This window comes from Montipora foliosa, chromosome 9 (assembly GCF_036669935.1).
Source record: "Montipora foliosa isolate CH-2021 chromosome 9, ASM3666993v2, whole genome shotgun sequence".
Classification (NCBI taxonomy): domain Eukaryota; kingdom Metazoa; phylum Cnidaria; class Anthozoa; order Scleractinia; family Acroporidae; genus Montipora; species Montipora foliosa.
This window is the reverse complement of record NC_090877.1, coordinates 20,101,359-20,116,358: the sequence shown is the minus strand read 5'-3', so window position 1 is coordinate 20,116,358 and position 15,000 is coordinate 20,101,359. Positions and strand designations below refer to the sequence as shown.

Here is a 15,000-nt window from a genome sequence, read left to right as displayed (position 1 = left end):
TTATTTGCATTGTAAAGTGAGTTGACAGAGCAAGACTTTCATATGCGTACGCAGGTTTTTGCGTTTGTTTTAAGTTCTCGCTTGCTGTAAGATTTCTTAGCTGCAATGCGTTTTTTTGCTTTATCATGTCGGTGTTTCTTTTTAGAATTTCTGGGCAATACCATCCACAGGAATAGGCGCCACATTTATTCAACCAAGAACGAAACGGAAAACAAACAAACACCAGGCGGGAGATTGAAAACTGATCAACTGTTATTACTGAAACTTTGTCAAACAAACATCGACCAATGTTTGACAGGTCTCCCAGGCCCTCCCGGTCCACCTGGCCCAAGAGGAGAAAAAGGCGTTCGAGGACGAAGGGGACTGAAAGGACGAACCGGAAACAAAGGAGATAATGGCATCATGGGATCACCAGGAAAAAGTGGAAAGCAAGGAATCATGGGACCGTCTGGGCCCAAGGGAGAAAATGGACAGAAAGGACAGAAAGGCGACACGGGAACCGCAGGCATGCAGGGAGCAAAAGGAGAGCCTGGTGAATCAATTGCAGCTCCCTCTACAGCTATTTCGCCGGCAAAGTTAACAGTTAATGAAGGGAAGACAGCCTCTTTCCAGTGTTCAGTCAGCGGCAATCCAAAACCCGCCATAAAATGGAGTAAACTGAAAGGGCAGTCAGAAATAAGTTTGTCAGAAGTCTCAGAAGGAAAGTTGCTTTTGCGAAACGTCGCTGGAATACACTCGGGTGCATACAAGTGTTCAGCATCAAACATCTTGGGACAAGCACAAACAGTGGCACAGCTTGTAGTTAACGGTAAATTTATCTTTGTTAGCCTTTTTTATTTTTTAACAGGTGAAATAGAACTACTCAGAATATTAAAACGAGGCAATCATACCGGCTGTATAAGAATAAGATTTATTCGGGCTTGATTCTGTAACAAGCAACATTCGTCCATTTCAACACAACAGATATTGAGACTATCCTTGTTTGGTGTTGGTAGCATTAAGTAATCAAAGCAAAACCCTTTTAGTATTTTATTAATGAAAGTAAATAGCTCTTGCAATCGGCCGCTGACCTTAAGTACGACCGTCTTAGTGTTGTCTCAACTAAATAAGAACAGTTTGCACAAAAAAGATTATAGATTATTCGCCACTCTCAGAACATGTAGAGCAACTATTAAGTCAAATTACGTGTCATTTTGTTGAAATTCGGTTTTATTCTTTATCTATGCTTCACATTAGTGTCTGCGCGAATGATTCTGTGATAAGCCACTCTGCGGTAACCTTACCAGCACAAATTACACTTCTTTAATTTGATTGCTTCTTTGGTCCTATCTCTCGAAAAAGTTTTCCCTCCATCCTAGAGTAGTTGGCAACGGACATAGCTACATGGTACTTTTTTGAGAACATGACCAACATCGATAACTAGAGTTTCTCAACTCTCTCGTTTCAGTTCATCCTCGGATTTCACTCAATCCGGGTCCTCGTTACGCTATTCAAGGAAGGACCTTCACTCTACCAACCTGTCACGTGACTGGATTCCCTGCACCAGTTGTGACGTGGAGAAAATCATCCGGACAGTTACCCCAGGGAAGAGTGAAGTACATCAACAACACACTGCAAATTTTACAAGTTCGCAAAGAAGACTCGGACTGTTATTTCTGTTCTGCATCAAATCTTCTAGGAAGAGCTGAAAAGAAAACTATGTTGGTCGTGGTCTCGCTTCCTCAATTTACGATCAAACCTCCTTCCAAGATTGTAATGATATTAGGCTGTGGTACTAGTGCGAGGTTAAATTGCAGCGCTACTGGAGATCCACGACCAACCATCAGCTGGAGGAAACAAGGAGGTCAGTTGCCAGTTGGACGAAGCCAGCAAATCAATGGCACGTTAACTATCACAAATCTTCAAACGAGTGACGCGGGGAATTACTTTTGTACCGCTACAAGTGCTGGAGTATTTGATGTGGAAACGGTTGCCACTTTGGAAGTTCGGAAAGGTGGGCCAATTTAGTAATTGAAGTGCCACCGTGCGGCTTATTTGTTGCTCATAATGTAGTAGAAAAGTAAATATAAATCACGTTTCTCGTGTGCCTTTGCATTGAGTTACATAAGGACGTGGGATTTTCTTGAGGAAGCTAGAGAAGTGTTAAGAGAAGCAGAGGCCGTGGGGATGTGCTTCCCTTACGTCTTAGGTGTTCTTTTTCCGGTGTTCTTCACAAGTTAAGTCAAACGAAGTCTATTCACTAAACCCGCTTCACTTCTCTCCGGCTTTATTTTGAACTTAAAAATACGAACTTGAAATGAAAAAAAATGCCAATCATTTACCTTATGCCTTGTTGTGGAGAATGAAAAGGTACATTATTAATTAAAATAATAATAATAATTATTATTATTATATTACATTTGGATGCCAGATATGAATTTAAAGCACAACCTAGGCGGTGCAACTGTAACTAGCCGTGTCTATGGATACACTAAAACTAAATAAAACTAATAAAATAATGCCTATCAAATACCTTCTGTAGGATCTTGTATAACCCTATTATCTGTATCTGTGTGTTGTTATTTGGGACTCTCTAGCATACGATCTTGGAGGATCTTGCAACGTTTAAACTACTGTACAAAACGGATTTCTGTATTCGTCTCAGCACCTCTCGGATACCCGCCTAGGACGTCCATTCTGATATTAATTTGGTTTATCTGGTAGCCCGGGTATTGCTAATTATCATCATCATCATCATCATCATCATCATCATCGTCATTATGATCATCATCATCATCATCGTCATCATTATTATTATTATATTATATTATTATTATTATTATTATTATTATTATTATTATTATTATTATTATCATAATAGAACATAGGGCTCAATTCTCTTCGGGCCGGTTGACGATGATATCCCTGAATCGGTGTACTCAGATATAAATGGTGAGATGGAAATGCAGGCTGCATTAAGAACAAAGGGATCAGGGGGGCCATGCGGGGTTGACGCTCAATTATCCTTTAAGCTGTGGTGACATTGTGACGTAGCTTGGATGCATTACAGAAATATAATGAACTCGGTATGACAAATCAGTTTCCAAGCTTAAACTCGGGTATTTTACAAGAATGAGTGCATATATTTATTTTATCTACGCTTATCAAGAGATCACAGGGTGATCGTTATTTGGAGCTGAGATCTTTGCACCAACAGAAAGCTAACCAATTATCCATAATACGAATAAATGGCTGAACGATCATCAAACGTGAAGACAGACGGACGAGAGAAAGGATATATATATATATATTTTTGTCCTAATAAAAGCTGTCAGTCGAATGTTATTTTGTTATGTTGCAGCATTTGGGATAGTCGAAGTAGGGGTATAGTCAAGCTCAGTTGTTCAAAGCCCGATTAAGGTGGCATACTACAGTTTTCCAAAGAAAAAGATCAAGGTTTTGGAATCTGTGAAATTAAAGCAACAGGAAGTCTCTTCTGAAGTGTTAGTCACTGCAATTGATGTAAAATGTAATTTTACCGAACAAATAAGTGCAAATCAGGGGAAAATGCTAAACATAGTGACCGAGCTCCTGGAGGGAGGACTGGAAACTAGACACTTCAAAGGCTTTTTTCTTGAAAATCAGCCGTACAACCCCACCTCAAAATTTCAGGATTTCCGAAAGCGAGAAAAAATAATTATGTACAGAAATAAATAGTTAAATCTGCCAGACAGGTTTTTCACAAATGACAAAAACGTCGATTTTCGTGTATTTTAATAATAACTGAAAAACTGTCTGATAGAACTTTTTGAAAAAAATGTTGACGGTTTTGTCTACATGTTGTTTACTAATTCGCAAATTTTAACCCTGGTTGTTGGCTAGGTTTTGAGAAAAAGGCCTTTGAAATATCTAGTTTCCAGTCCCCCCTCCAGGAAGTCCGTCACTATATTAAGCGTTTTCCCCTGATTTGTATTTATTTGTTTGGTAAAATTACATTTTACATCAATTGCAGTGATCAACACTTCACAAGAGACATCATTTTGCTTTAATTTCACATATTTCAAAATTTTGATATTTTTTCTTCGGATAACTGTAGTAAGTCACCTTAAGCCAATCCTGGGCATTTTGGAAACTTAATTTGCAGATTATTTTGCTGATCAAAAAATGTTCCACAAGACTTTTCACCTTCGATTTCTTTCTTAGCCTTTCGTCTTCATTCGACATAAAATTATATTTTAACGATTTTTTGAGGGGTACAATTCAAACCTCGGTTGGTAATTAACCGCGGATTAGTGTCAGTCGGCTTTTGAATAATTGGGCCCAGTCGGGTGTCTGGACCTTTGAGATTGTTCCATTGAAGCTACGATACTCACATATGCTTATATGCTGAAAAATAATTTAACTCAATATTTTCTCTATTTTCTGCTGTTAAAAGCAGCAGCCTTCAGCTCACTGAGTATTCTTGGCAACCTCGATGGCAAGTACCTCAACAAGTTGAATTGTTTCCTTGCTCCAGTCCTGCAGAGTCCATCTCGCAGCAGGTTTGTGAGATGTTGGCGCGCTAAGACAGATGGCTGGGCAGCATCCACCTTTCACCGCAACTGTGATGGAAAGGGTCCCACTGTTACTATAATCAAAGTTGGCAGTTACATATTTGGTGGATACACTGACTTATCTTGGTCCAGCAGTAAGTATAATAAGATTGTAGAACGAGAAGAAAGCAAGTGTGAGGATCAATTAATTTATCGATATAAGCTAATTCACATTCTCATTCAAGTGAAAAGCGAACTTACCCCATAAAATAAATTAAGGACAATTCAATTCACCCACATACATTGAATAGCATCGTTACTTGCAAAACTCATCAAGTTGTTGTTTCCTGTCGGATCATGTTGAGATGTTGGCAACCACTTTCTATGTAAAATGTGATGCTAAGGGTCTTACTGTTGCTATTAATACACATTGGGAGTTCGGTATCTGGTGGATACACTGATGTGTCTTGGTTTAGCCTTTAATTTGTTGGTACTGGCGTTCAGAAAGCTTATTCATAAACAGTCTTGCCGGAAGATTATTCTAACCTTTTTCCGCAAACTACCCGCGCTTGGTGCCGTGTTTTTTTTTCCAATTGGTCGTAGCACATTCAACAGTTGCTAAGCCACTGTGTGGTATCTATTACATTTAAATTCGCGTGCAAGTGGACTTAGTTGTCTCAATAGAGAGTTTTAGTGTCGCGTTTAGGGCAAACTCCAAACACCAAGACGAAATTTCTTAAAATTCTTTTCTTCAAGCTAAATTCATGCATGTTATAGCTACAGAAATTACGTATAACCTCTCACCGCGAACGAACCGGATAGACACGTTAGGAAAAGAACTTTTCAAGCCTTTTTATGCCTTAATGAGCTGCCGTTTGCTGTTAGCTGTTTCACATAAAAGTAAAGCTTAATTAATGGTCTCTCAAAATAATAAGAAACATTTGGACTATGGATTGAGATGAAGAAAACAGTTGTTTGTTGGTTTCAGTTTCTGAGTCGGTTGAAATAAAGTGACGAATTTTGCTATCATTATGGTAAACTATTCAAAGACAGATTGGACTTTAATATCCAATAAAATCATAGAATATAGATACGTTTAAATTTAAACCTTCAACGTAACCCATCTTCCCCTGTCGAACGATAGGGGAGTTTTGACAAATGGCTGCCTAACGGAAAAACCTCCGTAATGAATTAAGAATGAGGGCAATCGTTTCACCCATTCTTTGGAAACAGAAACCTTGCTAGTAGTCGGAGGAGCTTCCGGGTCGTGCCACCAACTTGGACAGTCCCAGGAGCGCCTTGACCTTTAGAGAACCTTTCAACCTAGAATTGGGACCGAAGCAACGGAGAGAATGGATAACGAGATGAATAGCTAATACTACTAGGTACGCAAGAGACCCAGTTTGGTGGGTCCCTGAGAATTCAGCGTTCAGCATTGGTATTTTAGTATCACCCTTGACAACCGAGAAACTGAAAATGGCTCATGTCGAGTCGAAGCTGGGAAAAAAAAGAAAAAAAAAACAACACGCACACACAGGAAATGACCCACAATGACAATAAGGTTAGGCTTTTTAATTGAAAATTTTTTTTGTAAAATTAACTTTTCAGGTCTTTTATTGGGATTTCCATACAGATCCTTATACTTTTGTTGGCTTTCCCTTCCACTGAGCTTGGGGTGCCTGTGCTGAGTGTCTAGACATGCTTCAAAACCCAATGAGCGCCGTTTCCAACCTTTCCCAAGACAAAAAAATGCACGTAAACCCGAAACCGAAACCTAAGGCCGGAAAACTGATACCCCTTCTTTTCTTTCATTTTTTATCTGTCTTACCGTCATCAGATTTGCAATAGACGCCATGTTCTTTTTCGTAACGGATGCCAGGTTTTTTTTGTATTCGCTGAGCGAGCCGTGAGTTTCGTGCGAAGCCCGTATTAAATAAAATATTCCGTTCGGTGTATGGGGAAAATAAATACTGTATTTCATCCATCCTAACAAATAATTAATACTATTTGCTAGGGTCTTAATTAGTTTCGCTGTTGGCGCGCGCTTTTCCGGAAGCTAGGACCCCCATTTCTGTTTTCTTTTGCCTGGATCAAACTCATAATGAAATGCTCTTCTTGCAACAGATACTTTGCTGTAAGTTCTATTGTTCTCTATACTCTTTTCTGGGTCTTACTGCTTTGTTACGGGACAATTTGCCCAAAAAATAGTAATAATCTGAAAGGGCAAATGGATTTAGCAATGTCAAATGTATACGTCTTTGAGTATGCGTGGCAAAAGTGCAACAAGTCATTTTGCGCCAGGAACCTAGCATTCCATTGGAAGACACCAAACGTGAGAAAATAAACCAAAGATAGCTGCCAACCCTTCCTGAATTTCAGTTTGATTGGTCATAACTTTCCTGAAATATTTTGAAGAGCTCACGCTTTTCTGATGAAAATACCAAATCACCATTATTATTTCAGCTTTAATTATCGGTTAGTCCTCATACAAGTTGCTCTTGTGATATGCTCTTTAATTTTCTTCGTTTTGGAAGGAATTTTCCCTATTAAAAAAGTACATATATATTTTTAAAGCGTTAACCAGTAAGAAAAATCGGTGTGCAAATTTAGAAACCAGAGGGCCCTAGACCAATCTAACTTAGCGTACAAAAAACTGAGACGTTGGTTTATTAAAAATTAAAGAAAACAATTAATATAAACACCAATGAAATACCCGCTGAACTGTCGCGTGAAAACATGATATCTTCACACGTGAAAACATGATATCTTCACACGTGAAAAGATCACTGTTTCTATGCTTACATATAAAAATCGCGCCTTTCGATCCCTTTAGTAAAACGATTTAGTATTTCATCATTGTTTATATAATGAATAGAATATTACATGGCCGCTTTGTGATACGAAATTTCTCTTCTCGTGTTGAAAAATCACGGACTTCTGTCTCATCTACGCAAGCTCAGAAATTTGAAACAACAGTGGTTGTCAACGGTTACAAAAATGGACCTTCACTACGACTGTGCATAAATTGAAAGTGGCCAGAGTCCGTGTTCTTGGCGCTGACCAAAAGAAAAGCAGACTCTTGGGACGAGATTGAGGCCTGTCAAATAGCAGCATAAATAAGAATCTAGGGTCTCTGTTTCAAATGAAAAAATGAAAATATTAGTCCAATTGAGGATTGGTCTTGGCAAGTTAAAGAAGAGAGGGGGTCTTACGTTTTGGATCTTAAATGTTAGGTATTAGATTATAGGTTTCGGGGGACTTAAGAGTTTCGCGAAAACGTAAAGCCGCAAAAACGTGGAACAGAACTTACTTACTTACTTAGGCCCTTCGCCCCCTGCGGAGCATAGGCCATCGATGAGTTTCCTCCACCACACCCGGTTCTGGGTCGTCCTACCAAGTTCTTTCCAACTCATCCCAATGCCCTTCACCTCACACTCCAAATCTCTCCTCTAGCTGTTTAATTTCTAGGGCGCCCTCGTTTCCTCTCCTCCTGGGGATTCCATGAAAGAGCATGCCTCGTGGTGTTACTCGCTGGCTTCCGTAGAGTGTGGCCTATCCAGCCCCACTTCCTCCTTCTTACTTGTAGCGCAATTAGCTCTTCTTCCGCCCGTTTCCAAAGCTGCTTGTTGGTTACCTTATCCTTCCAGCAAACGCGAAAAATTCTTCTGACACAGCTATTAACAAAACTCTGTACTCTACTTTGTATCCTCTTCGTTGTTCTCCAGGTTTCTGACCCGTAAAGCAGAACAGTCTTCACATTTTTCAACATGATAAACACTGCTCTAGCCTTTCCAATCCTTGTAAGTGCTTCCTTGTCCGTACCTCTAAGTGTGACTACAACACTCCCGAGATATGGAAACTCTTTGACATTCTCCAACTGCTGCCCCCTCGACCACAACAGGTACCTCACTTGTGGTGTTAATCCTTAATACTTTAGCCTTCACCTTGTTAATCCTCAGACCCAGTTTAGCCGATTCCTCTGCTTGCCTTGAAGTTTTGTCCTGCATTTTTAGATGGTTGTGGGAGAGGGGGGCAAGGTCATCCGCATAATCCAGAACGTCCAACTGCTCCCATGAAGTCCACTGTATTTCGTTGTTACCTGCTGTGGAACAGAAATCAAGAATGAATTCACTCTTGCAGAAACACATTTTTCAACTCTGCGTTCATAATTCGGATAAATTGGAGTCCTGAAATATTCTGAATTACTAGGAATCTACGAATCAGAAGCTGCTAGTAGAATCATTATTCAGGGCCATTTTTGCTGCAAAAAAAAAAACACAAACAAAAATGTCAGTAAAAGCTTCAATATCAAAACCTCGAGAGTGTATTTTCAATTCTTCAGTTCGAAGGGAGTATATAATTAAAAGAGGGCTAGCAATCTGCCTCGTCTAATCACCGCCCCATACCTCTCATTTGTATGTTTAGCAAAACTTGTTTAAATAATTTGTAATGGACTACTAAGTTCTTCTTTGAAAGGAACATTGTATTCTTTGAAGATCAAATTTGGCTTCAACTGAGTAGACTCAGAACAGCTCAACACATGAGATTCTAGTCATGGTTTCAAAAAAAAAAAATCTCTGTTAAGAGATGAAATTATTCCTGTGGAATATTCCTTGCTTTCAGTATATAAAGCATTTGGTACCTTCAATCATCAGATCGTATTTGGAAAAAAAAAACATTCGAGGCAATGCCCAAAACTGGTTTACCTAGTGCTTTTTAACATCTGTGGGATTTCGCTGCGGTAACTCTAATCATCTGAGAAATTTGACTAAAAGGTCATAATATCCAAGGTAAGCAAAGAAAAGGAAAGACAAGGAAAGGAACGAAAATAAACTATATTAAATTATCTATTGAGTCCTCAACCGCTGAAGCACTAATTGGGGACACCATAAACTGAAATCAACAAATTGACGCATAACAAATGTTGGTTTTTGAGGAGGGGGGAAAACCGAAGTACCCGGAGAAAAACCTACGAAATATCTTGTACTCTAATCATGAAAGGAAGGGAATAAAAATTGCAAATTATTCCCTTGTACATGTTGTTCCGTTATTTGCACAAGTCAATTCGAATTTTGCCTATTTCATTTGATTATTATCTGTAATAATGTCAAAGACACCAAACGATAATTTTCGGTGAAATATGGGTTTGGGAGAGTCGCTGCCAAACAGCTATAGATTTCTTTACTAAAAAATTACCCAAAAGATTCCCAAGTAGTTCCTTACACTTTCGGAAGGGTTTTTTTTGCAATTTTTGGCACTTAAAAAGGTCACCTAGCAGTTTCGGATGATAAAATGGCTGCGTTGGAAGTTCTTAGAAGGTAACCGTTTCACCTAGCAATTTCTGCAATGAAGATATCATTTCCTAAAATTTTCGGACACTTCAATTCTCAGCTAAGATATCCGAACAGATCAAATTCTTCTAGGTGATGAAAACATCTCTTACCGTCATTATACATTACAAGGAGCCTATAAATCTCTCTCAAAGGCTTTTGGCTTACTTTGCTCGTTGAATTGGGTGCCCTTGTAACGTGATGCACGGAAGTTTTAGTCGGACGTTTTTCAATTAAACACCAAGCTTTCGGCTAAAAAGTTACCAGTTGAATTAAAAAAAAAATCATTTCAACCTTTAATTTAATCCATCACTCGATCCGTGCAACAAAGGAGAAATAAACAGAAAGCCTAGCTTCGTGGTTAAGTTTCTTGTTACCCGATTGCAAATGTACAATCGCATGCTTAACGAAAAATTGGATAAGAGACTAATCTGGACTTTCTTAAAATAATTGTCTCTGCCCATTGTAACAGTTGTTTCTTTTTAATGTGAAATGATTTTCATTCAACTAATGTGAAATCATACGCAAAGATGTCTTACCGACTATATTCTGTGTATGCCTGGGGGAAAACATCTGGAGGAAATTTCCACAACTAATGTGTCATTTGCAAGACTCCTGCAACCTACTGTCGATTGCAAATCGCACATGCGTTGGTATGTTAGCGACCTTTGGACCTTAGAAATAAAACGGGAACCAAAGTTAAGACAAGATTGGTTTTGTATAGAAGAACAATTTGTGCGCCTATTACATAAAAAGAAATAACATATATAATTTTTGACGATTAAAACCTGACACTTTCGGGTTTCGGTTCAGTTTTTTTTTTGTACAACTCACTCACCTAACTCCCCAACACTCCACTTGTTGAAGCACATAAATGGGCCGTTGTTCATAGGTGTGGAGAAAATAGATGTAATCATGAAATAAATAAATAAATAAATAAATAAATAAATGATAACAAAAAAACATCTTGAAATAAATGCAGACATTTGAAGTGCGAGTTATAGACGAAAGATAGAGGTGATCCTTGCACTTATCTGGCCAATTCAGGCAATTTTCTCTTTTAAAATCAGCTGATGACATGTCAGGTAGCTTCAAAAGTTTCGATCCCACGACCTCTGCGAGTGCGATGATCACCTCTATCCTTTCGTCTATAACCCGCTCTTCAATATATAGAGGATATTACTCGGTGGCGAGAAGATATGAATTTTATGTTCGAGTGGCAAGAACAATATCTCACGAGTGAGCGAAGCGAACGAGTGAGATATTGTTCTTGCCACGAGAACATAAAATTCATATCTTCGAGCCAACGTGTAATGTTCTTTTTATTATATGGAGACTAAATATTGATAAATTCCGATTTTATTGTGTTTCAAAGTAGTCAAGTTTTACAAATACGGCTGGGCTTTAAAAAAAAAGGCGGGAATCGTGACGTCATTGAACGATACGACACTCACAAAGGTGACATACGGAAAATACGCCACTCGGGTCCCGGATGAAGTGGCGTATGGAATCTACGAGTGGTTTAGTTCCCAGTAAAACACTCTCCTCCATATAATAAATACATATATTTCATTCATTGAAGGAAATTGTCGTTCATTCCGAAAGAGCCGAGGGAAACCTAAGGCAAGAGCTAAGGATTTACACAGGTCATTCGAGCTACTGTCTACCAGAAATAATATTGAGCACGTTCAATAGATAATTTCAGGAGTTAGAGGTTTTTTGTTGTTAACTGTTTTGTTGAAAAGCCGCTCACCGTAGCTTCGGCTGTGTATGTTGCGAGTGTCGACTAGATTGCCTTGGTGTTCCTCCGGAATGAGGTTATTGATCATCTTGAGAACGCTAAAGGAGGATTAAAGTTATTGTTATTGTTTTCTATCAGGATGGAAAGGTATTCGGAAACTTCTTTATTTGTTTTATGATAAAAAACAAGTAATTTTCTTCAAAAATTCTACTTTATTTTCAAAGCGCGCGCTGCTTGTGGCGAACTGAGATGTCGTCAGCACAGTGCTTTATACTCTGATAAAGCACGCTACTTTGGACCAATCAGAGCGCTTGTAAGAATGTTTAAGATTATTTGATTGGTTAATGAAACAAAGGCTTGTCAAAACATCAATCAACTGGAAAATCACACAAAATTAGAATTTATGGAAAAACAAGTGCCTCAATGTTCGGTTTCAGTCCGTAAAAAACAGCAAAAAAGAGGATCTAAATGATTAAGTTCAGTGAAAACCGGCCGAATTGTTGCCCATGAAAACCTGCACGTTTCCGACATGACAACTGGAAAACAAACTCTTCATTGCTTGCGGCTGGAATCTGAAAACCTGTTGGGAATTTTGTAAATGAAGAACTCCAGCGTGAGGACTTTCTGAGCTTGAAAGAACTGCTGGACCGGGCGACGGTTGAGGTCTTCCATCCAAAGCACTCGACAGAATATCTGAGCAAGCCTTTAACTGACAGCTTCAATAATACCCAAGGTAAAATTCGGAAATTCATCTGCCATTTCTGCGAATGATGGCGTGGGCTTTCGTTTGTTCCGTGCTTTGTACTCTCATAAAGCACGCTGTTTAAACCAATGAGAGCGCGCGTTATATAGAAACTTTATTATAATTAAGTATAATAAGACAAAACTAATTCTAGATCCCAGACGTCAAATAAAAATGGAAAGCCCTGGATAGCGCAATGCACTTCCTCATCTCACTCTGGAGGCATGCAAGGATCTGCTTCATCAAAACTATTCGTCTGCGTAGACATTGAGATCTCTAAGAGAAAACTTCCGCCAAGGTTCTATCAAATAAGACAAACATGGAAGTAACTTTGTATATGTCTTATTTAATGTTCATTATGTAGGTGAATACACAATTCAGTTACATGAAAGAGATGTTTAGCACAAACATATACATTAAAAATGATGCAATATCCGCAACGGAAAAAAAACAAAAACAAAAACAAACAAACAAATGAAATTCAGTACTGTCGATTGCAAATTTCACATGCGTTAGTACGTTAGCGATCTAATTAAGAAATTGAACGGGAAACATAGGTGTGATCGTAAATTAGGGCATGATTTTATCTGTATTTATTGTATATGTGCGCCTATTGTATGAATAATAAGCAAATCATAGACGATTAAAACCTAAAATTCTCGGTTCAATTTTTCTATTAGCGATCTAATTAAGAAATTGAACGAGAAACATAGGTGTGACCGTAAACTAGGGCATGATTTGATCTGTATTTATTGTATATGTGCGCCTATTGTATAAATAGGAAACAAATCATAGACGATTAAAACCTAAAATTCTCGGTTCAATTTTTCTACACAACAAACTCACCTAATTCCCCAACACTCCACGTGTTGAAGCACGTAAATGGGCCGTTGGTCATAGGTGTGGAGAAAATAGGTGTAATCATGAAATAAATAAATGATAACTGAAAAATATCTTGAAATAAATGCATATATTTGAAGTGCGGGTTATAGACGAAAGATAAAGGAGATCCTCGCATTTATCTGGCCAATCAATTCAAGTACTAATTATCTCTTTTAAAATCACCTGAAAGTTCCGGTGGCTTCAACAGGAATCGAACTCACGACCTGTGCGCGTGCGAGGATCACCTCTATCCTTTCGTCTATAACCCGCTCTTCAATTTATACGTATATTTCATTCATCAGTCCTTTCACTGAAAAAAATACGATCCTAACAAACTGACCTGCTCCCAACTGAGGGGCTTCATGGCTCAGTTGGTAGAGAATTGCACCAGCATCGCAGAGGTCAGGGTTACAAATACCATTGAAGCCGCCTAAAGTTTGACGATCTTGAGCTCCTAGATAAGCGAGCCTTTCTTATTCACTTAATTGACGCAGATATATCAGCATATTTAAGTATCGAGTCTTTGAGAGACCACTTCAAGCGCCTTTGCCAATCAACTTTCGACGCCATCTTATAGAGGCAGGCGTGTTTTAAACGGTGACTCATTCTAGGTCGACATTACACTGTTCAGCATTATGTCAAATGATGACCTTGCTACAAAGGCGCGTAGGATGAGTAAATAATGTCTCCTATCTTGGTCTTGCCTTCTCAGTACCCCGTATTCCGAAGGCCCGTTCTTTGATTTTTTTTCCTGGCCTTTGCTCTTACCGCAGTGATTATTATCACCGGTTTGGTTGCTTTTGGCGGGTTCAGTATGCCGGCTAGTCACTGTTTTGTGCGCACTATAGCTAGCTAGCTGTCCTGAATTTCTTAAATGGAATGTAGTAGTTTTTTCGTATCCCCTGCTCTGCCTAAACCAGGTGAAATAATCCGAATGATGTGTATATATCTTGTCTGCTTTGTGGTGAAGCTGAAAAATTTCAGTTGTTGAATTCAGTTTCTTTGAATAACATGAATTTATTTCCAGAATAAAGAAATTCGCCCCTTTATTACTGTCTTTGATATGCACAATTTTTCAAATTTTGGAATCTTCATTAAGAATCTGGTTTTCTGTGATTACATGAAAAGAAAATTTTAAATATGTAACGCAACAAACGAACCACTATTCTCATGCTCTAATCATCCCAATGACCTTTTCGCTGGGGCCGCAGGAGCGATGGCGGTTGATCCCGGCTAAATTATTAAAGGGATGCCACTCTGCCTTTTCTCTGCAAGAGAAGCGTCCCTAGCGATAAAGCGCAAAAGCCAACCAAAAAAACAAACAAAGAAACAATAAAACTAGGAAGAAATAGGATGTTCGTATTTACTTGTTTGCATGTTTCTTTTCTTTTTTTTCTTTTTTTTTAATTTTTATTAGCTGCAAAACTGCCTGCCTATTACATGTGCTGGAAAAACGAATCGCACTCAATGCTCAGATTATTCGAAATCTCTTATATAAATCATAGATGGACTGCTTAGGAAACCCCGAAAACGTCAAAGGCGAGAGCTACAGTGAAATCGCGCTTCATGATAACTTGACCGTGACCAAGCACAACTGAGTTTTGAAGAAATCAATTGAAACTTGTGATTGGCTGTCAAGGGTGCGGTTTGCGCATGGTCATCCCCAAAACAGTGAACAAATACAAAAAAAACATGTTATGTTTTGTACCTAACTTCATATATTTACTATATATAAATGAAATCCTTTTTTCAGTATTTTTGTGTTTACGTTTTAGTTGCCGAGTTGTGGTTTAC

The 15,000-nt window shown here is 38.6% G+C and overlaps 1 protein-coding gene across 3 annotated transcripts in view; it reads left to right on the top strand.

Moving 5' to 3' along the window:
• The window catches only part of LOC137970754 (uncharacterized), an 82,847-nt gene that overhangs the window by 66,134 nt on the left and 1,713 nt on the right, over positions 1-15,000 (top strand). Inside the window, exons 2-4 of one of the 3 annotated variants that reach the window (XM_068817314.1) lie at positions 146-808; positions 1,448-1,993; positions 4,418-4,666. In XM_068817314.1, coding sequence (XP_068673415.1) covers positions 146-808; positions 1,448-1,993; positions 4,418-4,666 — 1,458 coding nt within the window. Of the gene's footprint in view, positions 1-145; positions 809-1,447; positions 1,994-4,414; positions 4,667-15,000 lie in introns of all 3 variants that reach the window. The other 2 variants (XM_068817313.1, XM_068817315.1) reach the window with 2 other exon arrangements.